We start from the raw sequence: 25,736 nt of genomic DNA on the forward strand, positions 1-25,736 counted from the left end.
AAGACAAAAACCAGCAGCAGATACAGGATCAAACTCTAACACAAACACAAACACTGGCAGCGGCTCTCAGTGAAGGATCAGCAGGTTTATGAACAGTCTTGTTAGCCTGGTCTGTCAACTTAATTAATGCTACATTATAGCACATGATAAGAGACATCAGGGGATAAACAGTGCTGACGGACACCAGAGCCTTGAACAATAACGGACTTCAACTAAAACTCCAGCTGTAAATCGACCGCCATCACAGAAAAACCTGAAAAATCTCAAACAGTCAGATTAGAAGGAACGATAAGGAAGGAAGAATTTTTTAATTTAAATAAAATGGAAGAACATTCAATAGAAATGTCTGAAGTTATGTCTCAGCTACAGGCTCAGCAGAAGAAGGTCCTAAAACCTGCAGGATCCGAAGAGATGAACTAATGTAGAACCTGTTCTGAAAACCTGAACGGAACCTGTTGCGAACCATGGTATCAGGAGGAGGAGGTATCAGAGGTGTTTTTATAAGTTATTTCAAATATCGTGGTAATGCATGGAAAATGAATAATTTAACAGGAACATAAAAAGAAATTGCTGGGCATCGCCAACGGTTCCCTTTCACCAAAGTGAAGCCAACTTCAGCAGATATATGAGTGGAGTCAAAGCACTTTATGAGGTGTTAAACACAGAGGCCAAAACGACCGCTGACGTGGTTTATTGATAAAGTGAGCGTCGCCAAACGAGATGAGACACTTAATGAGGTTTATTATTTAGAGTACAGTTACTGTAACAGGACTAGGATTTTACATTTTATGTGACAGCAGTAATCAAAGTGGCTTCAGGATGATGCACCTAAAGAAAAGACTTCATGGAGTTAAGATGTTAAGTCAGGATGTTTCGCTCCGTGTCAAAGGCCATTCCTGAAGAGTCCAAGACAGTTTTCCTTCTTTCCGTCTGTGTTTCTAAACTGTTCTCTTTGCGGTCCCTCCATCTGTCTCCATGCCAACTGTGACTCCTCTCGTAGACACGCAGACACGCTGATCCACCCAAATGATGAACACATGCAAGAATTTGCACAAAAGCTTAAATCTGTGCTCTGGTTTTTCTTATTGTGCAGCTTTTTCTCTCTCATCGGGAACTTTTTGCTCGTAAACTCTCTAATGTTTAATGTGCTTTTGTTTCTGTTTCTGTTTTCTTGTTTGTGGCAAAAGTCAACTTTGTTCTGTCTGAGAGAAAGATGAACATACAGTAAATAAAAAAATCAAAATAAAATCCTACTACTGTACATGTAGACTCAGCTCACAGTCATGAACAACAACGTCATCAGGCATCAGTGAGTTTGTCAGTGCACACACGAGCCAACATATTTGGAAAACACACATGAAGAATATAAAGATTTTACTAACACTAACACACACACACACACACACACACACACGCCAAACCACACTTTCACCTCCCCAAACACACACACACACAGCTGGAATGTGGAGCTGAGAAATGCCAGAGCAGCTGAAAAAGAAGGAGTGAATAATGAAAGGAAAGCAGCAAAGCAGGAGGAAAAACAAAACAGGCAGAGCGATAAAGAGGACGGAGGGAACGAGGAGACGAAAATGTTTGAGTTTGTTTGTTTTCCACAACTGGAAAAAAGGCATAAAAGATAAAAAAGAGTCAGAATACGAGTGATTTTTTTTTCCTGCCTCTCGGTTTTTGCTGAGTAAAGTCAAACGCCTTCACCTTTGATCCTTTCAAACACTTCCTGATTCCACAGAGGAGTGAGGGGTTCATCATCACTTAAAACAGAAACACACACATACACACACACAGGCATCCAAAGTATGTACACACACACGGGTTTCAACAAACTCCCTGAGCTACAATAAAGGAAAATGTTCAACAGTGCAGCAAAAAAATGTGTGACAGAGTTTGATCTTTTTAGTAAAGTTTAATTATAACCAAAGAATTGTTTATCACTAACTGACAACGTCTGCTTCCTCACATCAGCACGTCATTTCTCTGAATGTAAAGATGAATTGTACTCAACACAAAAAAGGTGTTAGCATCAGAAGTTAGCATCAATATAAAGACAGAGACACATTGATACTGAGAGGAGAGGAGAGGACAGGACAGGACAGGAGAGGAGAAGAGAGGAGAGGAGAGGAGGAGAGGAGAGGAGAGGACAGGACAGGAGAGGACAGGACAGGAGAGGAGAGGACAGGAGAGGAGAGGACAGGAGAGGAGAGGAGAGGAGAGGAGAAGAGGAGAGGAGAGGAGAGGACAGGACAGGAGAGGAGAGGACAGGAGGGGAGGAGAGGAGAGGAGAGGAGAGGAGGGGAGAGGAGGAGAGGAGAGGAGAGGACAGGACAGGAGAGGAGAGGAGAGGAGAAGAGGAGAGGACAGGAGAGGAGAGGAGAGGAGAGGAGAGGAGAAGAGGAGAGGACAGGAGAGGAGAGGACAGGAGAGGAGAGGACAGGACAGGAGAGGAGAGGAGAGGAGAAGAGGAGAGGAGAGGAGAGGAGAGGAGAAGAGGAGAGGAGAGGAGAGGAGAGGAGAAGAGGAGAGGACAGGAGAGGAGAGGACAGGAGAGGAGGAGAGGAGAGGAGAGGAGGAGAAGAGAGGAGAGGAGAGGAAGAGAGGAGAGGAGAGGAGAGGAGAGGAGAGAGGTTTTCCATCCATCATCCTTCCTCCTGAAGTCACTGTCCATCTGTCACTCATTATTAACCAACCCCTCCATTATCATCACTCCTTCTTCTCATCCCTCCCTCACTGTGTGCTCATACTGTTGAGTCACGCTGCTTCCACACAGACACACACACTGTGACATTTACACATGTAGACCCACTGTGATGAGAAAACACAAACACACACACACACACACACACACGATGAACACTCGTTAATGCCTCCATAAAGACAAGAGCAACACTCTACGTGTGTGTGTGTGCATGCGTGTTCCTGTGCACGTGTCAAATGTCCGTGAGCAGTTTGAAAGCTTCACCCACACAGTGATTAGACAACAGGCAGATTATCATCACTCTGTTTTCTCTGAAGACAGAGGAGAAGGATGGAGAAGACAAGAGGAGCTGATGTTGAACAAGTGAAAATCAGTTGGTTCTTTCAAAAAAAAAAAATGGAAGAAAACGAGGAAAGATCAGTTGGTTCTTTCAAAAAAAAAAAAAATGGAAGAAAACAGCATCAGATGTGGTGGAAAAAGACAAGAACTAACGCTGACCCTGATCATGTGCCTTTGAGTTGCATCATCGGTGTCAGCGCAGGGTTTAAAGACAGAGGGAGAGAGGGTTTAAATCAGCGGCCGTCACATTGATTTACACAGTCACACACTCTGACAGTGACAGAAATTAGAGAGGGAGAGGGAAGAAAGTGAAGCAGGAGAGGGAGAGAGAGAGGGAGAGAGAGAGAGAGAGAGAGAGAGGGAGAGGGAGAGAGAGAGGGAGAGGGAAGAAAGTGAAGCAGGAGAGGGAGAGAGAGAGGGAGAGAGAGAGAGAGGGAGAGGGAGAGAGAGAGAGAGAGAGAGAGAGAGAGGGAGAGGGAGAAGGAGAGGGAGAGAGAGAGGGAGAGGGAGAGGGAGAGAGAGAGGGAGGGGGGAGAAAGTGAAGCAGGAGAGGGAGAGAGAGAGGGAGAGGGAGGGGGGGGGAGAGGGAGAGGGAGAGGGGGGAGTGACTGCGCTGTAATTCTCCTCATTCCTCAGCAACTCTTCCAGACGGCTGCTCCTTATATGGAAAGTCATGGTCACCACAGTAAAACCGCAGGCACTCTCTGTCAGTGAGAGAGCGAGGGGAGAAAAAAAAGGAAGTCACAGAATAAGAGCCTTGAAAATGGACTCTTTCTGTGGAATTCTTTTACGTTTGTTCCACAGTTAATGATGATGAAGAGCATGATGATGATGATGATGATGATGATGAACACTGTGCCTTTGTAACAGAGGAAGAGGTTGGAAATATTGCCTCGTATTCCACTGAAGTCGTGCTTTTATAAGACTCCCAGCATGGAAACCTCCTCCTCCTCCTCCTCCCTCCTCCTCCTCCTCTTCTTCTTTTTATTTAAACTCTCAACACTGCTCACTTCCCTCCTTTTCTTCCCTTTCCATCTGTCCTCCCTTCCTCTCCACGCCCCTTCCTCCCCCACTGTCTCTGACTCTCCTTTCTCCTCTCACCTATCTCTCCATCCTGACTAAACAAACACACAGGTTTGAGGACCATCTGTTAGTGATAACCATTCATGTGTGAAAAACATCCTCCCTAGGACGGACACACACACACGGACACACGCACACACACACACACATGCACACGCTCACGTGGAGATGACTGTGGTGCATAGGAAAAATAGAAGGGAAAAAACATCACCTCCTCGCACATACACATGAACGTGGACTCATGTATGTACAGTCAGTGAGCAGGAAAACAGAGTCAGGGAAGGAAAGTGTGTGTCTGTGTGTGTGTGTGTGTGAGAGAGAGAGAGAGAGAGAGGAGAGCAGATGATGGAACTCTTGGAAACATGGAGTAGACACGACTGGCAAAATTAGATTTAAAAAAATAAAAAATATATATTTTTTGATCAACCAAAAACTGACTTAGTATCAACTTGGTCAATTAATAAATCAATCATCGTTACAGTTAATTGTTTGTTCATATGAGATTTTTCCCAAATGGCATTCAGGTCATTTTGCTGGAAAAAAATTCTTGTCAAAGTTTCAGGTCTTTTCAAAAGTAAAAAAATAAACCAGTATTAATATACAAATTAATAATATTACAACTGTAGTGCCTATTCTGTCCACTGGGGGCTGTTTTTTTACTCAGCTTTGGTGTGTTGTGCTGCGTGATTGTAGACAAAAACAGCCGTTAAAGTGGAGACGGTTCAATATCTTTGATTTCCGTCTGTAACAAAGCAGTGAGTGATTTCTGAGCTGCTGTGTTGTTGGTTCCAGACCCCGTGACCCCACAGTCTGACCTGCATCATCACATCAGGAGGAGTTGATGTGGAGCTGGATCTGGAGTGAGATTCCTGAGGAATGGGTATTGACCAAATACCTGGGTGTGGGTCTGCACATGTGTCTGCTCAGCATTTTATTTTATTGTTTTTTTTCTCTCCTAGTCTTTAAAAAAAAGAAAATGAATTTGTACTATATTGATACCATATTTGGGAAATGGTGGTGTGAGCAGCAGCAAGCGCCAAGCCTTGGGATCCTGTGGAAACGGAACCCAGGACTCTCTGCTTCCGAGGCAGGTAAACTAACCGCTACACTATGGAACCGACAAAATCATTGGCAGCGGTGGGATTCGAACCCACGCCATCGAAATGACTGGAGCCTAAATCCAGCGCCTTAGACCGCTCGGCCACGCTACCACTTCAGATCACATCAGTAAATCTTTTTCCTCAGGGTTTTGTCTCGTCACTGCGATGACGCCGCAAAAAGATTTTTGGACCATTTTGCCACAACATCCTGTTAGGACCTAACAGAGGAGACAGTTACATCAGGTTGAGCAGAACCTTCATCCTAAAGTCAACAGTGTCTGTGAGTGGTTTGATTGTGTCTGTAATTCAACCTGAAGCTGCTACATTTTTCCCTCTCTCTCTCTCTCTCTCTCTCTCTCTCTCTCTCCACTACATCAGCTTCATCAGTTCTGTCTGTTCATCCGCCCTCCTCGTCTTTCTACATTCCTCTCCATCTATCAGTCTTTCCATCCCTCTACATTTCATTGGGTTCTTTTTTCTTTTCTTTTTTTTTAGCTCAGCTAAGCTCCTCTGTCCATTCATCACCTCCTCTTTTACTCCTTCTGCTCCTGGCACACATCCCCGGCTTTGATCTATCCCCTCTGCTACCGATCTGCTCCTTCATTCTCCTGCTTACATTTTACTACAGCGTTACGTCTTAATCCATCTTCTCCAACTCCCCCCCCCCCCCCCCCCCCCCCACACACACACACACACACACTCACACACCCTCCTTTTTCTTCCAGCTTCTTTCTCTTCCAGTCTATGGATTGCCATGCGAAGCATTTGTGGAGCCAGCTGGAACTAAACTTCTCATTGGCAACACTTTTTTTTTTGCCATACAGAAAATTGAAATCTCTCATGGGAGAACGACTGGCTGCATCCTTCGCTGCTGGATTCAAACCCATCTACTCCAAAACCTTCACTCCTAAGCAGTACAGTATAGAAATGTAAGAGTCTGGACTTGGAGCCAGGTGTAATAACGTTAAGTGCTGAGCGGTGATTATACGCCTTTAGTCACTCGGCGAGCACGCTGATCCAAAGATTCTCCTCCAGTAAATGAAGTGTATAAAAGTGAGTAAAGGAGCTGTGACATCGCTCTGGCATCTTTGTTTGAAGTATTCGATGGCAGCGACTGCACAGATGAGGTTTCTGGTATCATTATACACATTACCTGAAGGTCGTTACCTGTAGAAAAGGTGGAAAATACAATAAGGTAGAGGCCTGGGAAACTGGCGCCGCTCTTTTGTTTTTAGTGGGTTTGACGCTTTAAGCAAAAACAGATAATAAAGAAAGAGAAAAACAATACGATGAGTAGTGTTCACTCTAAAGGCTGGATAAGTGCTGGAGGGGGCTCATAAAATTGGAGGGAAGATAAGAAACCGTCCAACGTGTAAACCGCAGCAACCGTCAGATTCCTGTGGTGTCCAACGTGTAAACCGCAGCAACCGTCGGATTCCTGTGGTACCTGAACACACCTCGTGTGACTGCTGCGACTTTTGTGACATCATAATCTGCGTAGATCTGGCGGTTTGTGCCAGTTATTAAGCTGCTCAGCTCCTCAGGCTAGCATGAAGTTAGCTAGCGCATGTTTGTTAATCATTTTCTCGCACTAAACAGATGTAATAACTACTGAATAGTCAGTAAAAGAGTTTATAAAAGACTATAGAACTTGATGTTTTTTACTTTTTTTGTAGCACAGTCTGTGGGTTTTATTCTGGTTGATCACAGCTTCACAATTAATCATGACCATAAAAACCTTAGTTGAAATGAATCATGATTAATCAAGATGGTTCAACTCTAAATATTGATTTCTGATCTTTCTGAAGTTGATGTTTTGTGATGAATCCAGATGATTATTATGATTATTCAAAGGGAAAAATATCAAGAATAAAATTCCAAATTATATGTAATTCAAAATTGTACTTTACAGAGCTGAGGGAATTTCATCATTGCTGAGCACACATGCCCAGTCTAACACACACACACGTTTCCCACATCAAATCACAGGATTGTTTTTCCATGCGACAAACTGTGGAACGTGAATAATAAAAGATACGCTGCTTGATAAAAATAGAAATGGAAGCTGCCCTGCAGATCTGACCTCTTCTACGCACGCATCCACATACTGTACATCCAATAACACACACACGTGCTCATCTGAACACACAATGAGTGAATGCAGGGAACCATCGACAGGAACCACAACTGCAGCGTTCAAAATGATCGTTACTCTCATCCAACAGTTGTTTTTTTTTTATCTTCTCAAACACAAACACAGTCACACATTGTCAGTTACTACACAATGATTCTGATGTCACGTGTTCTTCCTGAAGTACAGTGGACCACAAACAGCCTGACAAACACACACGCACACACAGTTGTTATTGTTCTCTACTATAATTCACTGCAGTGACCGACCAGAGGTGGTACAAAAACACACTCTCTAAAAACAAGTTTTATTTCTTATTTACAGAAAGAAAAAATACCTCAAATGTGACATTTTTCCTCAATGTAAATCATAACGTGTTTTATAATAATTACAGTGTAACTTTAATAATTAAGTGAATAATATTCAGCTACAGCTAATGTAATTAATTTGTTTTAGTTGAAATAAGAACTTGACAGCAGTGATAATGGATGGATGTGTTAGTTTGTGTTAGAGAAGAAAAGAAAAAAAGAGTGAAGTTTTCCATAGACATTCCTGACATTCCTTCATCTTCTCACTTCACTTTCCTCCTGCACTGATTTCACCTGCTGTGATCAAAGAAGTGCAACAAATTGTCTGACACGCTCACTTAGAGAAACTGAAGTGAAGGAGTGGACACAGAGGGTGACAAAGGAGAGACGCGGGCCACGGTGTGAGGAGGGACCGAGGGGACATCTGTGGTCAGTGGCTGTGTTCAACACCAGTGTGTCCCTGTTGGCGGAGCTGTCAAGGTCGAGGTGGGGGGGTGAGGAGAGAGGGGGAGGACAAGATAGAAGAAGAGACAAACCAGGAAGAGCTGGAAAGGCTCATGACAACGGTTAGAGGAGTGACGAGGGCACATGACTGGATGTGGGTGGTGGAACAAGCAAAGGCAGCTGGCAGCACAGAGGCACAGAAAGATCATTTAAAGGTCAGCGGGGCCGGGGCATATTCAAAATGCCTGACAGCCATGAGAAACAGCCGTTCCCTCACTGGAATTACAACACTTTTAGATTGTTTTTTTATTATTATTTTTAAATCAAGTTCATTTAAATGGACATTTTGAAATTGATCTGTTTAATGGCGTTTGTTTTCAGAGACACAGTCAGTGTCACTCTCTGGATCTACAGTTTTTCAGAGGAATCTCGGCCCTTTCTTCAGATCTGATCTCCTAGGTGTGTAAGAAAAGAGTCGCTAATATATCGCAGTATTTCGTATCGATATTCTACAGAACTGTATTGATTTTTTTAACAATTACCTTGCAAATATTTATGGTGATTTTTTTTTTGCATTCATACTATTTATTTCTCTTTTTTTCATGTTAAGCTAATGACAGCTGATATTACAGAACAGGTTGTGTACCGTACCTATGGTATCGGCAGAGTCCTGCCAGTACACACCCCTGTCTTCTTCTGTTGTTCTGAGCTCAGACAAGAATTTCTTCTGTTCTGTTTTGGACTTTAAACTTCTCATTAAACTTTTCTAAAAACAGCACTTCCTACACATTCCAACAAAATCATGACATTTGTTTTACCAAGACAACAGTGTTCCTTGAGTCAAATGTTGATTTCTTTCTTCTTCAAACATCTCTATGACCAAAAACTGAATTTCCTCATGTGAATAATAACTTCAACAGCACAGGTCCAGAATGAAAAGGTCTGAGGAGGTCAGCGACCTCTTCTAGGTCTGCCTCTAAAAAAGTACAACATTACAGTATGTCCACTTTTTATATTTGGCCTTCGAAAAAAAAAAAGTCATGCATGTGGGAGACAGAGATAAAAACAGAGTCTTGCGGAAGATAGTGGGCACACCGCGAAGGAGGAGGTGAATAAGTGAGGAAGAAGGTGGGAGGAGGAAGGAGGGAATGTGGATATGACATGTGCATTCCTGAGCTGGGTGGGCAAATATGTGCACACACACATGGCCATCAGAGATACAGAGAGGTGACTTAATTCAATTTACAACCCTTCGACATTGGCAAAAGGCAAAAGGCAAAAGGGGGAGGAAAGAATGTAGGAAGAAGGGAGAAAAGAGAGAGAGAGAGAGAGAGAGAAAGTGAGAGCTGACTCAGAGCGTGATGACAGGAATAGAAAAAGAAAGGCAGAGTGGGTAAAAAGATGGAGTGAAGGGACAGAGGGGGTGAGAAAAAGGAGGTCATGTGACAAAGAGAAAAATGACAGGATAATAATATATAAGAGGGGAAGTGGGAAAAAATGAGAGGTTGGCACAGATTAAAAGGCAGTGATTCGTCTGGAGGACAGACGGCAAAATCAGTGAATAAGAAAACACAGACAATAAAGGAAATATTCTTCCATGCCCCAACAAGTGCAAAAAAAAATACACACACCCCAAAAAAGGGGTGTGTTAGTGTGTGTGCAGTTTAGGCAGTGTAGTTTCTCATGACAGATTTATAAGGTGCTAATTCATCCCTCTTATACACCTTGACATTTGAGTTAAGTGAACCTCTCTAAGAAACCTCAGAAACAACCAGCCCATGAAGAAAATTCAATCATTCAATACCGTTTACTTTAAGGCCTCGAGGAAAATTGTGATTTTGCGGTTAAACCCTAGTTTAAGTAGACCTCCAACTGTCTAATGTAGTAACTGCATGATACAGCGGAGGGCACTCAAGAGCAGCTTCACAACGTTGTCATGGTCCATCAGTTGAAGAAGACAGTAATGTAATGTTGTTTTGCCACCACAAAGCACAATAACACTGTTTCCTTTTTGTACTGACTGATGACGCCTCTACGCCTGCACAAACAAACACCATCTACAATGACACAACGCTTCAGCCAACAGCAGCAGTGCAACCTTGTCCCATGACAACAACATAACAAAAATCACATGTCACGTCTGTGGTCTTTATGGTTTTAGTTTTCATCATGACAACATCAGAAGTCAACAGTTTACAGGTTACGACACCATTATGGGCAGAACGGCAGCGCTGAAGAGCCAACGTCCAGACAATAAGGACATAAACAAACTCATTGCTCCCAGTTTGCAGCTCTCTCTTTATGGCAGTTCCTTTGTAATCACAATATCATGGCTGACATCATAGATCTGTCCAATCGGATTTTGACCTTTTCCCCATGGCGTGTTCTGTGATTTTTGTTGCTCATGTTGCAAATGTCACCATGACCAAGCAACAGACCAGGGCAGTTCAACCTTAAACTGAACTTCATTTCTTGTCTACAGAAAAGATGACTTTGAATCCCAACAATCCATGAAGCAGACATTAAAGGTCTGAAATGCCACAAAAAAGAAAGAAAACTCCGTACATAGGAGTTCTTTGTGCACGGATCCACGACAGCACCAGAAACATAACACTGAGAGGCAGCGAGCAACAGTGTGTGTTTATGGGTGTGTGTGTGTGTGTGTGCTTGTGTATCTCTTGCATAACATCCCAGCCTCCTGCCAGACTAGCTGCTACTCCGACTCATCCAGATGGCTTCTGGACAGAGAAGACAGCTTGGACCTCCCAAATCAGCAGACAGGTTTAACCGTTTTACCTGTCAGATCGGCTGCAGCAGAACAGTCAGAGGAAACCACCGGGAAAGTCATCGACACCACCAGCCACACAGCTGACAAATGGTTCAAATCATTCAAAAGAAAACAAACCCATGGTTTTTCATAGTTGAGACGCAGTTTGAAGCAGTAACACTGTGCATGATCGACAGCTCCACTAAATATTTTGTACAAACCCAACTTTCCCCCAGCAGCAGCAGAAAACTCTACGTCACTGCAGACACATACGGTACAAACGGCAGAAAACCAGAGACGTTTCTTTACCTGAGTTTCCTCCTGCACCACCTTGTACTGTTCCTTCCAGACGGCCATCTTTGTGGCTTCGTCCTTCCTGAGGGCCCTCTCCTTCTTCAACTCAGGGCTCCAGAAGGTCTTGATGGAGTTCATGGATGAGCTCAGTTTGGACTCTTTGGCTTCGAGCTACCAAAAAAAAACAAATCCAATATGTAAAATTGATCCATCAGTTAGTGAACCTCAATAATTATGTCAAATCCTTTAACCAACTCACTGGTTTCCTTCTGCCCATTATGGACTGTTGTATTGTAAAGCCATATTAAAGACAGCAGTCAACACCTGGTCCATTTCGACATCGAAAAAGCGAACTATGATACTTTGGTTATTTTACATCAGGCTAGTGGCTAACCACCTGCATGAATTAAATGCCTTTTTGTGCTATATAAGAGAGTCAGTTATCCTAAAAGACCTGAAGTAACAAGTAAAACATGTTGATTAAGTATTTGATGGGAAAAGTGTGAGATTGTGAATAGAAAGGAGGTTTCTGGAACAACACTCCACCAGCTCACACTCACACCAGAACTGTTAGTGAACCAAGCCTCCTTACTTCTCTACGTAGGAGTTCGTTCTCTCTCAGCACTTCTCTCAGTTGCGTCTGTAGGTCAGACATGGCGCCGTCTCTCACCTGGTCACAAACACAAACATAAAAAACACAACCGGAATAGAAATGCAGGTCTGAACTGACAAAAAAATAAATAAATAAAAACAGAGGATTTGTTTGTTCCGTTGAAGTTACTGTGGCTGAAAAAACACAAAAACGTGATTTTCATCAGGATCATATTTAGAAGTTAATTTAATATTTTCATGATAATTAGGGTCACACACTGATGGCTTGATTAATAAAGGATGACACACACACCGTTAAGCTAGACGGTGGAAAACACCGGAATATCAAAGTGTTGCTTTTTGTTTTGTTTTTTTGTGGATAATAACAGCAAATTTGGTATTCTGAATATCACCTTTGCAACTCAAAAATATTTGGTGTAAAATTTGATCTAACATTGAATTTAAATACAGGTTTGATTTTATTTTCGTACTATTCAGAGAAAATGATTCAGCCTCCAGTGCACAGATGGCCAACCTCAGCCTTACAGTGCACGAGCATCAAGAAAACCCACAGCTGTGCCTCACCTGTCTCATGGAGTGAGGAACAGTAGCGGCCTGTGGAGGCTGGCTCTGCAGCTCTCCTCCAAACGCTATAGCATCAGAGGGCATGTCTGCTCCACCTGCGCTGCCGACTCCTCCTGTGTTTATGTTCGGACTGCTGCCCATGACTGCAGACCTGACACCATATGGAACCCTGGCCCCGGTCCAGCCCAAAGTCATGGTGGTTTTAGGCAGAGAGGGATTCAGCCCGCTGCTCAGGCTCCCGATCCCGACTGGGTCTTCAGCTGTGTCTGAGAAGTACATGGGACCGCCCGTGGCGTAGGCAGCGTTGATAGACTGGATATTCTCCATGGACAGGGTTTTACCGGAGCCCGTTAGTCCCCCCGTGGAGCTGCTGCTGTTTCTTCTGTGGCCAAGGCGTGGGGAGCGAGGGAGGCGTGGCGAACGTCCGGGGCTGTTAGACACTGACCCGTTTCCATTTGATCCGACCACATCCAGCTTTGAGATGGAACGTGAACTTCCATACATGGTGGCACAATACGTGGTTTATTCTGCAGAAAGTATCTGGGTCAAGTGATTAATTTAATTTTATTAAAAAAAAAGAAAGTGCAGGACAGAAAAAAATAATAATAATCCAAAATGTCAGCTGATGCTCCGAGAGGAAATAAAAACAGATTTGGGGTTGGTGAAATTAAAATGTGCTTTAAATAAGCACTAAATGGGATTTTGTACTAAACTTCAAAACTCCTGGCAAAACTCATTGATTCGGCTGTGATCAAGGCTTCTCGGAAATTCTCATTAAAATCCATGGGCTTTGTAAGAAAAGCAGCACGAAGTGGAGCCTCCCTCTGAGTACACCGAGCCAGTGAATCCACTAAAGTCCTGGTGGGATCACCTACAGAGACAACGATAAAGAGATTTAGTTCAAACACATGATGCACCAAGTATGTACAACCAACCACAGACCACGGCTTTTCATGTGTTATATTTATAATCTATGCTGGCTATTGTGGCTTCAAAGTATTATTTACACCACATTTATACCATAACAGAATCACACTCTGTTTATATCAGACACAATCAAATATATGAACAACAGTCAATCATACAACAAACTGATAATTATTATTATTATCCAAGTCATTAAAATGTACCGTATTTTCCTGACTATAAGTCACACTTTTTTTTTCATCCTTTGACTGGGTTTGCGACTTATACTTAGGTGCGACTTATATATTAAAATATATAATTTCACATGTTCGTTATTTTCACACTGACAGCCGCTAGAGGGCACTCTAGGCTTGTGTACCAGTGTCTGCTTCTCCTGTAAGTTGCACACTTTTTCATCCTTTGGCTGGTGCGACTGATACTCCGGAGCGACTCATAGTCTGGAGAATACGGGAATTAATTATTAATGCTTTAAATAATTATTTTGAACGTCTGTTGCTCACTGGCTCCAAATACACATTAAAAAATGACAACGCCAAACATTAATCATTAATCAAAATGACTGCATTCATGGCTCTGGACTCTAAGGCTAAATTGTGTTTCTAAAACAAATTAAATGTAATGTTAGGCTTGTGATTTGTAAGTAATGTTTTTGCCATTACTGCGTTAAGAAAGTGCTGCTATAACAAAGGACCTTAAAGTGGTTTCAAACCAAAGATTTCAGATTCAGGTAACAGTACTTTTTAAATAAAAATGCATAACAAAAAATGCTTCTTTCAGGGATATAATTCAACTCCACGCTCTACAACGTTAACACATCTGTTGTTATGTAACGTCAACATGCAGCATCTTGAAACCTGTTAACTTCAGTAGTAAATGTCGACGCGGCCAGTGAACCCTCCTTCTCTCTGATCTTTCCGCCCTTGTTTTTCAGACGCCTCACTGCGACGACCTCTAACTTAGTTAATCTTTCCGGCTGATGTGCTGCCACACTTAGATCTTTGGCCAGCAAAGATCTCACTGACAGCCAGAAACAGACACTCGAATGCAGCACGGACCATCTGTTCGCCCCATTTGCTGCCTTCAGGGCCAAAAGAAGCACACCTGGACAGAAAGCGGTCGGATCGCTCCCTCTTTCACCCAGCCACTCACAGTACAACACGCTTACACAGTACACACAGCTGGGACAAAACGTGAACGACGCAGAACGCAAATAAATGAATCCATATTCAAACAGCACACGACCACAGACGAGCACACATCAGCTGCAGCCCTGGCTCTGAGTAATCATGTCATAATGCTTCATTTGAAGCCAGCTTAAGTGATAGCATATCCTCCCCCTCCCCTCCCCTTAACTTACTGAGCTCTGTAATCTACAGGAGGAGACACAATCATTAGTTAGAAGAGGAAATATAGATATTTTTATATATCTATTTAGAATACGTAGAACAAAACTTTTTTGTGCTAATTTTGCTAAACAACTTGTTACATTTGTTTTGGGTAGTTTATAACAGATTTCAGAAAAGTTTTTCAGATATCACTGAGAATTTTTCTTTTAATACTTGTCTTCTGGCACAGAACATCACATCATCAAGATTTTTGGGATCAGTCTTGTGGGGATGGGGTTCTTTGGAGTCATATTCCACTCCCTTCCTTGAACAAGAGTCTTAATTTTGCCAAATGTGACAAAAATGATGAAGATCATGCATCACCTTTGGACACTAAGTTTTCTTGGTTTCTACCGTTGTTTTTTACTAAGTAAATTTCTTTTTTTTTAAATATATTTGCTTTATGTGCGTCTTTAGGAGAATAATGTATTTTTCCAAGTCTGAACTTGAAAAAGAAGAGAAAAGAAAAGAAGAGTTCAAGACTGATGGCTCAAACCAGAAAACTCTATGACAGATATATCTGGAAATCAGTGGCAAATTACAGACAAATGAATAACTCAGAATAACAGCTAGGGTGCGCTAATGTTCTAAATTACATCATGAATAATACAAAAACTCTCTTTCTGGATTCTTTCCGTGGCCTTTGTCAAGCATTTAACAACCACACTTACGGCTCTTATGAGGTCATGACCTCCCTCTGTTGAGCGGTCGTAGGATTAAAAGCCTTGCTCGAAGGCATCTCTGAAGAAGTCAGTAGAGAAAAAAAAGGTCATCTACTCCACTCATGTTTTATTTTCCCCAGCGGAGAATTACAAACTCTCTTCTGTGACCTCACTGCAACAATCACAACACGATCATTCATGTCATGTTTCCAGGGTCAGGCCTTCTTTTTTTTTGGTGTGCTTTTAAATGTATCCACTTAATCTCCCTGTAATACCAGTGTTTATGCAAACACACACAGAGGGAAGTCATTTATCTGCTGCTGAGCCATGGCTCAGAGCAGCGTATCATGAACTGAGAGCCTCTCCACAGGGCTGGACATGAACCGTGAGACAGGTCCTCCGTTTATCACAAACACGTCTTTTTGTTGTGATTGGCTACGGAGAGCAGATGGAAACCACGACACACTCCCTCTTTCTGTTTCCTACAGTCCAAGTCTAAGGGTCACATGAATAAACCAGCAGAGCGTCCCACAGGGTCAGGATTTATTGGTGGAGGAGGAGGGGGGGGGGGGGGGGGGGGGGCAGCGTGGAGAGTCCGAAACAAATAACAATAACCTTGAGCCTTTCATCTGTGTGAAAATCTGCACTTTCAACTAGATCTTACAGGGGAAGATACTGAAGGAATTATTTTTCCTGTTAGTTCCAAAAATAGACGTTAAAAAAAAAAAAAAAAACAAACACTGAGAACAAACAGACGGTCTGACGCACTGGGAATCACAAGATTCAGCAAACACTAGAACGTGACTGTGGAAGATCCATTTCCAAGTCTAAAAGTCTACAAAAGTCACCTGACCTTGGAAATGTCAGGCAGGTGGAGTTTGGTCAGCTGAGGCTGAGAGCCAGTCAGACAAGAGTTAAAAAAAAAAACAGAAGATTGTACCGACTGTAGTCGGATCTGATAAAAAAAAGCTATTGAGGTCAGAAATCAAACTTTATGTCAGTTGTCACATTGCATCAGCTGCATGTTCACCTAAATGCCAAACATGTCGTCATATTTTACATACAAACTCAAACTCAACACTCTGACCTGTTGACTGATAACATGAACAAGAAATGGTAAAAAAAAAAACCAAACAAACACATAGTTGGCGCAAAATTGACATATTGATTACGTGAAGTTAATCATTAAAAAATACGGCATTTTAACACATAGGCAGAATGATGTGGACTACATAGAAAAAAAAAAACTGGCAGACTGCAAGCTGAATCCGGCCCACGATTGGATGTAAGTCTACAGCTGACCAACCCAGAGATCAAGACGTTGTCCAAACTGTCTTACGTTATCTTTAAACTCCAGCACCAAATTCAACACCTTATAATCAAACACTCAAACGAGGTTTGCGTTTCATGCCCTTTACAATGACCACAAAACGCCACTTTAAAACTCCGTTACCTACAGGTGACGTCAGCACATTTTTCTCCAACACATTTTGTAGGAAACACCAGTACAGAAGCTCCTTGTGTGTGTGTGTGTGTGTGTGTCTGTGTTGTCCTCTGCCTTTCTGCACTGTTTGTCTCCACAATCCCTCCTCACACACACCATGTTGTCTTTGGCCTCATAAAATCCTAGAATATCACACAGGGCTACCAAGACATGCTCTGTGGCTGAATGCCAAGTACTAGTCCATGTGTACTAGTACTGACTGTACATGCAGTACTGGCTGTACATGTAGTACAGGCTGTACATACAGCAGACAGAAGACATGAGTATAGTATGAGTCGGGGTCATTAGCACTACTAATTTAGCAGCGTGTAACCTGTAGTCCATCAGATATGTTCGACTCCCGGCCGTTCTTTCACACTCACTCACTCATGGTCTGTGGTAAATCCTGAGGGAAATATTTAGCACTTTAGCAGCTAATCCCCCTTCATTCTCACCTGCTCGGCTCTCAGGCGTCTCAGCAGAGTTTGTGTGCCGTTCCTATTTTTTGCTGAAATCATAAACGACACTCTAGATAACTCAGATAGTTAGGGTTGGGGAGCGGAACAAAACAGGAGCCGACATCAGCAGATCTATCCAAGCCGATGTCGGGCAGACGTGACAGGGAGGTTGTGACTGAATACAAGATTGTTATGACTGACCACAGAAGTTTGACATCCACACCACTGCACCACTGCACCACTGCTCGTACTTTCTTTGGACCAGTACATTTGCCAGACGTACGATCATGTGACAACCGACTTCAGATAGAGTAACTACAGATGACAGCCACAAGAACGTCTGTCAAATGGGTCGGGGATCGACAACAAGTTTCAACAAAACAATTGGTAAAATAAATTGAGTTAAGTTAGGATTCATTTCTAAAATAAAAATCGGTTCCCATCCGATTAATTAAATGAAAAATTATTTTTATTAGTAATTATTAATTAGCAGCTAGTAGACATTTCAGGTGACCCCATTTTTATTCCAGGCAACCCCACATGGGGTCGCAAACCCATAGTTGAAAAACACTGGTTTAAGCACATGCACATATTTCCGAATATGTCAAAGGGACTAATGCAACATTAAGATTTCATATTGTTTCATTCAAAAATATCCACGTTTCTTTAACATAAATTAACAGCCAAAGAAAATGTAAATTATTAGATGTTTATATTTCAGTGAACTGTATTGATTGTATCAAAGAGGAACTGATGACCAAAAAAACTAGCATTTTACACAGCTCACCCCTGGAGGCCAACATGTGTATTACATGCAGAGTTCCATATACCTTCACAGCCACTTCACTGTTCTTTCTAACATGACAAATATGTCAAACGAGTCTTTCGTTTCTTGCCATCCGTGCTTCTTCTGTCTTCTTTTTCACTTCTCCCACTCCTTCTCCTCCACGATGCCTCCACCTTCTCCCACAGACTCTCTTGCTCCCTATCAGCATTCTCAGAGGTGTTCGGCATGTACTATTTATGTGACAACCACACATCCGTCCGTCACACCACACAAAGCGACAGACCAATCCAACCTATACTTAGCCAGATTGTGTTTCAGCGTGGGCACTGAAATCTAAAGTTTGTCTCTCGCCTGAGGACCAAGGCTCAGAAAAACACATTACGCTGAATGTGAACATTGTTATTGCTTATGTGATTATGATGATGTGGCTACAAAGGACTCAGTGCTGCTGCTGTCTGGGGACACATCTCCCTGGAAATCATCTTGACAGCTCCGCTGAAGGGGACGGAGCTGAACATGTTCTGCATCTGCTCGGACTGATGGTTTGATGAGCTGTTCTGAAAGTTCAACGTGTTTAACCTTTACTGCTGCTCTTTGGAGATAATGGTCAGAGACACAAACTGAAACCTAGCGTAATAACATGTCTTTGAGTTGCTCTCTCTTCAGGATTTACCATAGTAAATGATCTGCTTCCATCAAACTCTCGATTGTTTTTTTCTGGCTGTTGACTGGCAGCATCACCTTTAACATCCTGAGTCACATAAAACCCCTCAGCCTCAGTTTGAACCACGTCCAGTCTATCATTCTCACTACTAATGAAAACCCAAGCGTCTTAACATAACTGTACTGCCTAGACCTGTCAGCGGTAACCTGAACCTATCAGACATTCAGACTGCACAGTGTCAGTCTCAATTCTAACCTATTTTAATACCTCCGTCCATATAAAATATATTCACAGAACATGCGATGTTGATAAAAAAATGGTATGTATATATGTATGTATATATGTATGCGTATATACTGTATATATGCATGTGCATATATATACACATATACATATATTTAGGCGTTATAGGCATTAACAACAAAGTTGTTTGCACGTGAGTTCGACATATATTTAGGCGTTATAGGCATTAATAACAAAGTTGTTTGCACATTGTGAGTTCATGTTTGTTTTATTATTCTGGTCAAATAAAAGTTAATGCATCCTTATTAAAACAAATTACTCCAGGTTTTATTACTGCATATAAAACATGATAAATCTTTTTAGTACTGAGGGCAGTTGTTAACATACTGTTTTTTTTTTCACTAAATAAAAGCCTTACACTTGGACTGACAGGGAACAGTTGTGTTGATTGTGTAGCATTCATCGTTAGGATCAGGCAGAGGTTAAAGTAGTCAATACAATCATTTTGGAAAAAAAAAACTGATGTAAACAGAGCAGCCAATTACGTTTTAGGAGAGATTTCTTGATCTGTCAGTGACAGTTAACTTTGTTTCAGGCTGAAGATGTCTAAATAAGATATGGAGCGGAGTGACTGTGCTACGGTTCCTGTCTGTGATTAAATGCAATATGGTTGAGACACTGGAAAGCACAACACCGATAACAGACTGATAACATCAGCTACAGCCTGTTGTCTACCACAGGAAATTAATCTGTGATGCAGGCTGAGCAAACAAAGCATACACACACACACACACATACACACACACCCATGTACATAAACACGCTGTCACACAATGGAATATGCCGGTACCTTGCAAAATTACATTCTATACACAGACTTATCTGATCTTTTCTGCCGCTGCTGCCACTGCTACACTGAAAAATATATTCACTTGAAATTGATAATTAACACAGCTGCAGGAAAGAGAGGTTCGGGACTGTACGGTGGTTAATGAAAGGGAAAGTGAGCGTGAAAGTGCCTCAGGCTGTGAAGACGGACGAGCTGCTGCCGAGTACAGGGAAACTTTCGAAGACAAAGTTGGTTCAAACTGATTAAATATCTAATCAAACACCACTGCGTTAATGCTATCATACCGATGAACCTGAGCGTAGGAATTTGATCATCCTAAAACATAAATAATGATTTCCCAGCTTTCAGAATTAATCATATTTTTTAAATATTTCAAGTTTTTTTTTAAAAACTGGGTCAGACTGTGAAAAATGTTTTAAAAATTAAGGGAGGATGTTCAGGCAGAACACAGTCACGCAGTAGCACGGCAATAATTGATGACCGATGGGAGTACACAATTGTTAAAAACTATTTTTAAATTATTGACTCATCATTTGGAATACGTTTTTTTTAAAGGTATGGATTTCCTTGTCCTCATAGCTGTGGATGAGTGCTTAGAGAAGTTGTAATTCAACCTGAGGGTTGTGGACTGATTCCAGACATGGTGGTTTATATACTGTCCTTAACTTTACCTTTGATGTTTGGTCAAATGATTAATAGAAAAACAACAGATTTTCTGACTAATAAAAATGAACCAGTTTAATTCCTGCTATACCGAAGTTTTTATTTCCTTCAATGAAATGAATAGAAAATGCACAGGTTTTGTCTGGAGACTACGAGGACCAGATATCAGGTTATGTTGTTTTTTTTCAAGGTGAAGACAGATAACATTAGGACATGTTGACCCACTGAGGTGAGCAGAGCGGGGACATTTAAAAATGTCCAGTGTTTACAATGGGCTCAGAGGAAGGAAGCTGCCTCACTTCCCTGACTCACTGCTGTTCCCACAGGAGGGGCGGCGCAAAGAGACCGAGCTGTGGGTGGGACGAGTAGGAAACCAGGGAGGTTTGGCTGTAACCCCCATGCCCTCCCCCTTTCTTCAACCACCCTCCACCCACTTGGAGTGTTGCAAAACACACGCAGCAGATCTCTCCCCATCACCACGTACGTCTGTTAGTCAGAGTCAGACTGATTTCAAAGGTCGCAACGAGACTGACCCCCGGCTCAGCTGGCTGAGGTCACTTGACCTGCCACAGCTCTGACAGCAACAACAAAGATGGCACAATATTAAATCAGCGCAGGTTTTCTTTAAAAGTGCAGAAATGTGTTGACTCTAAGGGGTGTTGGTTCAAAAAGTGGAATTCCTTTGCAGGAATATCGTGGCCAGAAATTAATCATAACCCTTTTGTTGAACTGACACAAGCAGACGTTAAATCCCTGTGGGAACATTAGTGGCACAACTGATGAAAGACACAGAATAAATTCAAACAGCTGTAAATCAAATAAATGGCACGAGAAATTGACTTTTAACCACAATTTTTCCTGATTTCACTAGCATTAATTAATAACATATGAGTGGTTCAGGATTCAGAGGGCTGCAGAGTGATTATTCTGGGATTGTTAGGTGAAAATAAACTGTTAACTTCCTTTTTTTGCTTAAAAAAATGAAGTTTTTAACTACTTTTGAGTTTGAACTATAATTGAACTCCCACAAATTTGGATTATTATATTAATAAGTCTTGTCAAAAAAAAGCTGAAGAAAATTAAATATTAAAATGCTTTAAAAGAAGAAATGAACCTAAAAAATAAAACATAAATCCCTGAGTACAACACATGAATTTCAATCTTTTTTTTATTATTATTAAATTATTCCAAGGGAAATACATTGGGGTGTCTCTGAAATATGGTTTATTTTCTATAAGGGCCTTGAGAACAATTATCTCTGGTAACGGCCCTGTAGTGGGACATTAGAATATTATATCATGGCGAGGGAGAAGCTAACGTCGTCCGCGGCACTTTATGTGCTGCCTGGAACACAGCAAAAACACGGATAATCACATTTACACCAACAAGACAGTGTTATTAGCCTGTTATTCCTGAGGAAAACACGTCTTCAAAGTATGTAGATGCTGCACTGCAGTGACTCCTGTTGTTGGCAAAAATAATGTTAGAATAAATCAAGAGAAAATAGTTTTACTGGAACCAAGCTGCCTGTCGATCACACTACTATTATTGACTTAATTGAGATAAAAAGAGACATCAATATAAGAATATAATATATTGAAAAAAATGTTACGTAACAAAATGACAAAAACACAAGTACTACACAAATACTGGGTACTTTGTAAACTAAGTAAAAATGGGGTACAGTTCATACTGTCGGGGTGCGGCCAACTACAAGTAAAGATTTAAATACATAGAATATATAAAAGGCTACAAGATATTTTAAAAAAATCGGTATCTAATCGGTTTGTCACTTGCAGTATGACATTCCAAAATCTGTATAGACTTGTTTAGTTAAGTCAAAATTTTAAGGTGTAAAACCTGTTTGATAATACCATCGGGAAGTGGTTGTCAAGCTAAGGGACACACCCCACTAGTTGGCTCTCTGCAGTCGTACGTGGTGGAATCTGATTGTTTATCCAGATTAGGTGAGGTGAGGTGTTAAGTTGTTGCAGGGATCGAATAATGCTGTTTAATACTATGGATAAACACATGTGGTTCCAGGAGTTAGTTTGATTTCCAGTAAGAGTCCAACTCCATGGTGCAGTCCTGTCTCCGCTAATAAATAGGCTAAACTCAGCTAACAGAAGTTAGCTGTGGGGAGTTTACTGCGATGACATATTTGAATGTTAGCATTTCTTGTAGTTTGTTTTTCAAGCTAAAATATACAGTATTTCTCCTCAACCTAATAGTGCGTTACATTTCTAATCATTCATGTCAAAGTGCAGTAGAGATGTTCCAAAACTTCTGTCCAATAGATGGATGAGTCCAGTGGACCAATCGAATCAGAGCTAGTACCTTAGAACAGCAGGTATGACAGCAGTAATCTGCATCTACTATATCTACCTCTGTGATTTGGACTGTGACGCACGATAATACCGTATATCGATATAATTCCTGGTTAATGCACCAACAAAGGAGTTCTTATTGTTGTTGTCACCACCACAGGTGACCCGAGGCTGCTGCTGCTGAATTAACACACACGTCAAAATTTTAACTATGTTTTTGCTAGCGTTAAAACGTGGCGGTGGCTGCAGCCACACGCACGCACACACACACACTAGCAGCTTAAATGTGAGGTGGACGGAGAAGTGGGCAAAATGACTCGAGCGCACACACACACACATCTACACACTGTGTCACACGTAGGCGAGTGTCATAAATCATGGATAGCGCAACACACACATACACACATACACACATACATACACACACATAGACACAGACTAGTGAAGTTCCAGTACTCACTGCGGCCGTTAACGGCAACGTCGCTCGGTTGTGAAACCAGCTCTTGTTTTCTAAAAGCAGACAGAAGCAGGAACATTCGTCTTGTTCAGTTCTGGTCCTGGTTCTTCGCTCGTTCTGCTGCGGTTCCCGGGGCTATTGTCAGCTAACGGTTACGGCGCAGACGGTCAACTGAGGTGAAAGCTGCTCTGTGTCTGCCTCCTGTGTCTCAGTTTCTGTTCCTTCTTCTCCAGCTCCTAACACTGACTGGAGGCTTCCCCACTGTACGGGCGCTCCTGTGACGTCACCACGGTGGAGCGAGGGCGTAAGCCCAGGACGTAAACCCCGCCCCTCCTCTCTCCTCCTCCGCGCTTCTCCTCCTCAGTCTTTTTATTATGCGGCCATTGTTTTTTTTTAATTTGATTCATCTTTTTTGAAAGATAATGAAATCAAAATTCTTTAAATATTATTTAAAAAATGTATACATCATATGCTACGTAATTTCTCCACTAAAGTAAATTTACGTCATTTAAAAAATGATTTTCTCATATACCCGGAATAATTTTGATTAAATCATAATTTTCACCTTAAAGATATAAAATATACTATGATACATTTCCTTAAAAATAAAGTAAACTAAAGATATAAAATATACTATGATACATTAAAAATAAAGTAAACCAAATTTAAAAAAGAAAAGTGTTTGTCAAATGTCATATCTGACAACAGCTAACTCAAATGTCTTTGTGTTTTTGCCTTTCTGTGACCCACACACAGTTACACATCATCTGACGGACTAGACACTGACCAAACACACACCACACTGACACACAAACACACACACACGGTGTCCCAGTTCCCTGGGCGCCACTCAGTCAGACAGTTGAGGTATAAATAGTTTGCAGGCTAAAGTTCCCCCGGAGAGAAGCAGCAGTGAAGCAGCCTTCTCCTCTGAAAAGCCTCCACTCACACCATCATCTGCCGTAAGTTAACTGGCTGTCATGGTTCTTTATTTTTATTATTACTTTCTTCCATGAGATATGATACATAAAATATACGTTGGTCATCGAATGTCAAAACACAAGGCAAAGTGGCTAAATGTTTGGGAGATATAGTTTATTTGGAGAAACATTACAGATCAGTTGAATAAAACAAATATTTAAAAAAAAACACGTTAGTTATTACTTTTATGACATGTACTTTAACATAATCAAAACGACATAAAAATAAATAAAATATAAAATGTTAAATAATGTCAAATATTAAAATGACGTACATCAAAAATAATTCCAAAAGTTTAAATCTATCGCGGTTATATACTATTTCCATGTCGCCGTTCCAACCTTCTACCGTAAAAGTTAAATTTATGATGCCATCTTGTGGCCATAAGTTGGTACTACAACATCTATATTTACTTAATGGGGTGAGTCTTAGTAAATAAAGTGCTCATTAATTATCTAATAAAAAATGATGGGTAAAATGACTACGCTGCCTCTGCCCTTGTCCGTGTGTTCGCGCGTGCGTGCGCGTCAGTGAAAGCGCATCGTCAGCCAAGGAAAGTATCCTTGCTGCAACCCGAAGGTGCTGATGAAACAGTTGAGGACTGTGGTGATGAAGACTATGGTGGTGGTGACGTTGTTCAGGTAGTCCAGGCGATTCTGGAGAGCTGAGTTATTGAGGTCCCGACGTCCTGTTGTACCACACACACACACACACACACACACACAGAGTTGCTGTAATAACACGATAAACTCGTGCTTATGTTAAGTTGCTACATTTATTGGAAGAAGGACATTAAAACAATGTCTCGTATTTCTGCAAAAACATTTTTATACTCAATAATATAAAATGGAGGATTTTACAGAACAGAAAACACACAGAGACAAATGCATTTAAATATGTTAAAGCCTGTTAGAGCAGAAATCAGAATGATGACGATGTTAGTTCAGTGTCACTGGGTTTTAGTTGAGTTACAGCAGAACATCGTCATTAAAGGGGAAACAAAATCTACAAAGTTACTGTTGCGTATTTTAAATGACAACAGTTTAGACAAAAAAAAAAAAAAAGATGTCATGTTGTGTTTGTGGGTCAAAAGTGAAGTCGGGCCAGCAGCCAGCGGAAGAAGCCCGTCCTCTTGGATCCAAAGAAGCTGACGAAGAAGTTGACCACGGTGATGGCGACAATGAAGCCCGTGGCCATGTTGTTCAGGTAGTCGAGTCGTCTCTGATTGGACACCACGTTCAGGTCCCTGCGTTAGACAGACACAGTCACACACACACACACACACAAGCATCCCATCATTTTAAACACACACATTGTTACACACACATACACCCATACATACACACATACTGTATGTTGCTGTATGAATGGTCAAAAAAAAATTCCAGCAGCAAATTCACACACACTTGACTCAGACTACCCTCCTGTTTTTTTCCCATAATAAAAACCCGATAACGCAATGCCTGGGTTTCGCCAAATGACGTCTGCCATAAAAAT

The 25,736-nt window shown here is 41.6% G+C and overlaps 2 protein-coding genes and 1 non-coding gene across 5 annotated transcripts in view; all 3 read right to left on the bottom strand.

Annotated features, from left to right (window-relative positions):
- The window catches only part of LOC103382799 (ELKS/Rab6-interacting/CAST family member 1), a 145,658-nt gene extending 122,105 nt beyond the window's left edge, over positions 1-23,553 (bottom strand). The window contains exons 1-4 of the mRNA XM_008315718.3: positions 23,262-23,553; positions 12,353-13,223; positions 11,769-11,846; positions 11,192-11,347 (exon numbers count right to left, since the gene is read on the bottom strand). Of these exons, the coding sequence (XP_008313940.1) occupies positions 11,192-11,347; positions 11,769-11,846; positions 12,353-12,856 (738 nt within the window). The 5' untranslated portion in view covers positions 12,857-13,223; positions 23,262-23,553. The remainder of the gene's footprint in view (positions 1-11,191; positions 11,348-11,768; positions 11,847-12,352; positions 13,224-23,261) is intronic.
- Positions 5,262-5,343, bottom strand: trnal-uag (transfer RNA leucine (anticodon UAG)). The gene has a single exon. It is a non-coding gene; the product is annotated as a tRNA-Leu (tRNA).
- Positions 23,554-24,763: 1,210 nt separating the features above from the next.
- The window catches only part of LOC103382798 (ninjurin-2), a 30,963-nt gene continuing 29,990 nt past the window's right edge, over positions 24,764-25,736 (bottom strand). The window contains exon 4 of one of the 3 annotated variants that reach the window (XM_008315714.3): positions 24,764-24,927. In XM_008315714.3, coding sequence (XP_008313936.1) covers positions 24,767-24,927 — 161 coding nt within the window. In that variant the 3' untranslated portion in view covers positions 24,764-24,766. The other 2 variants (XM_017034813.2, XM_025057888.1) reach the window with 2 other exon arrangements.

This window comes from Cynoglossus semilaevis, chromosome 8 (genome assembly GCF_000523025.1).
Source record: "Cynoglossus semilaevis isolate Cse_v1.0 chromosome 8, Cse_v1.0, whole genome shotgun sequence".
In the NCBI taxonomy this organism is placed as follows: domain Eukaryota; kingdom Metazoa; phylum Chordata; class Actinopteri; order Pleuronectiformes; family Cynoglossidae; genus Cynoglossus; species Cynoglossus semilaevis.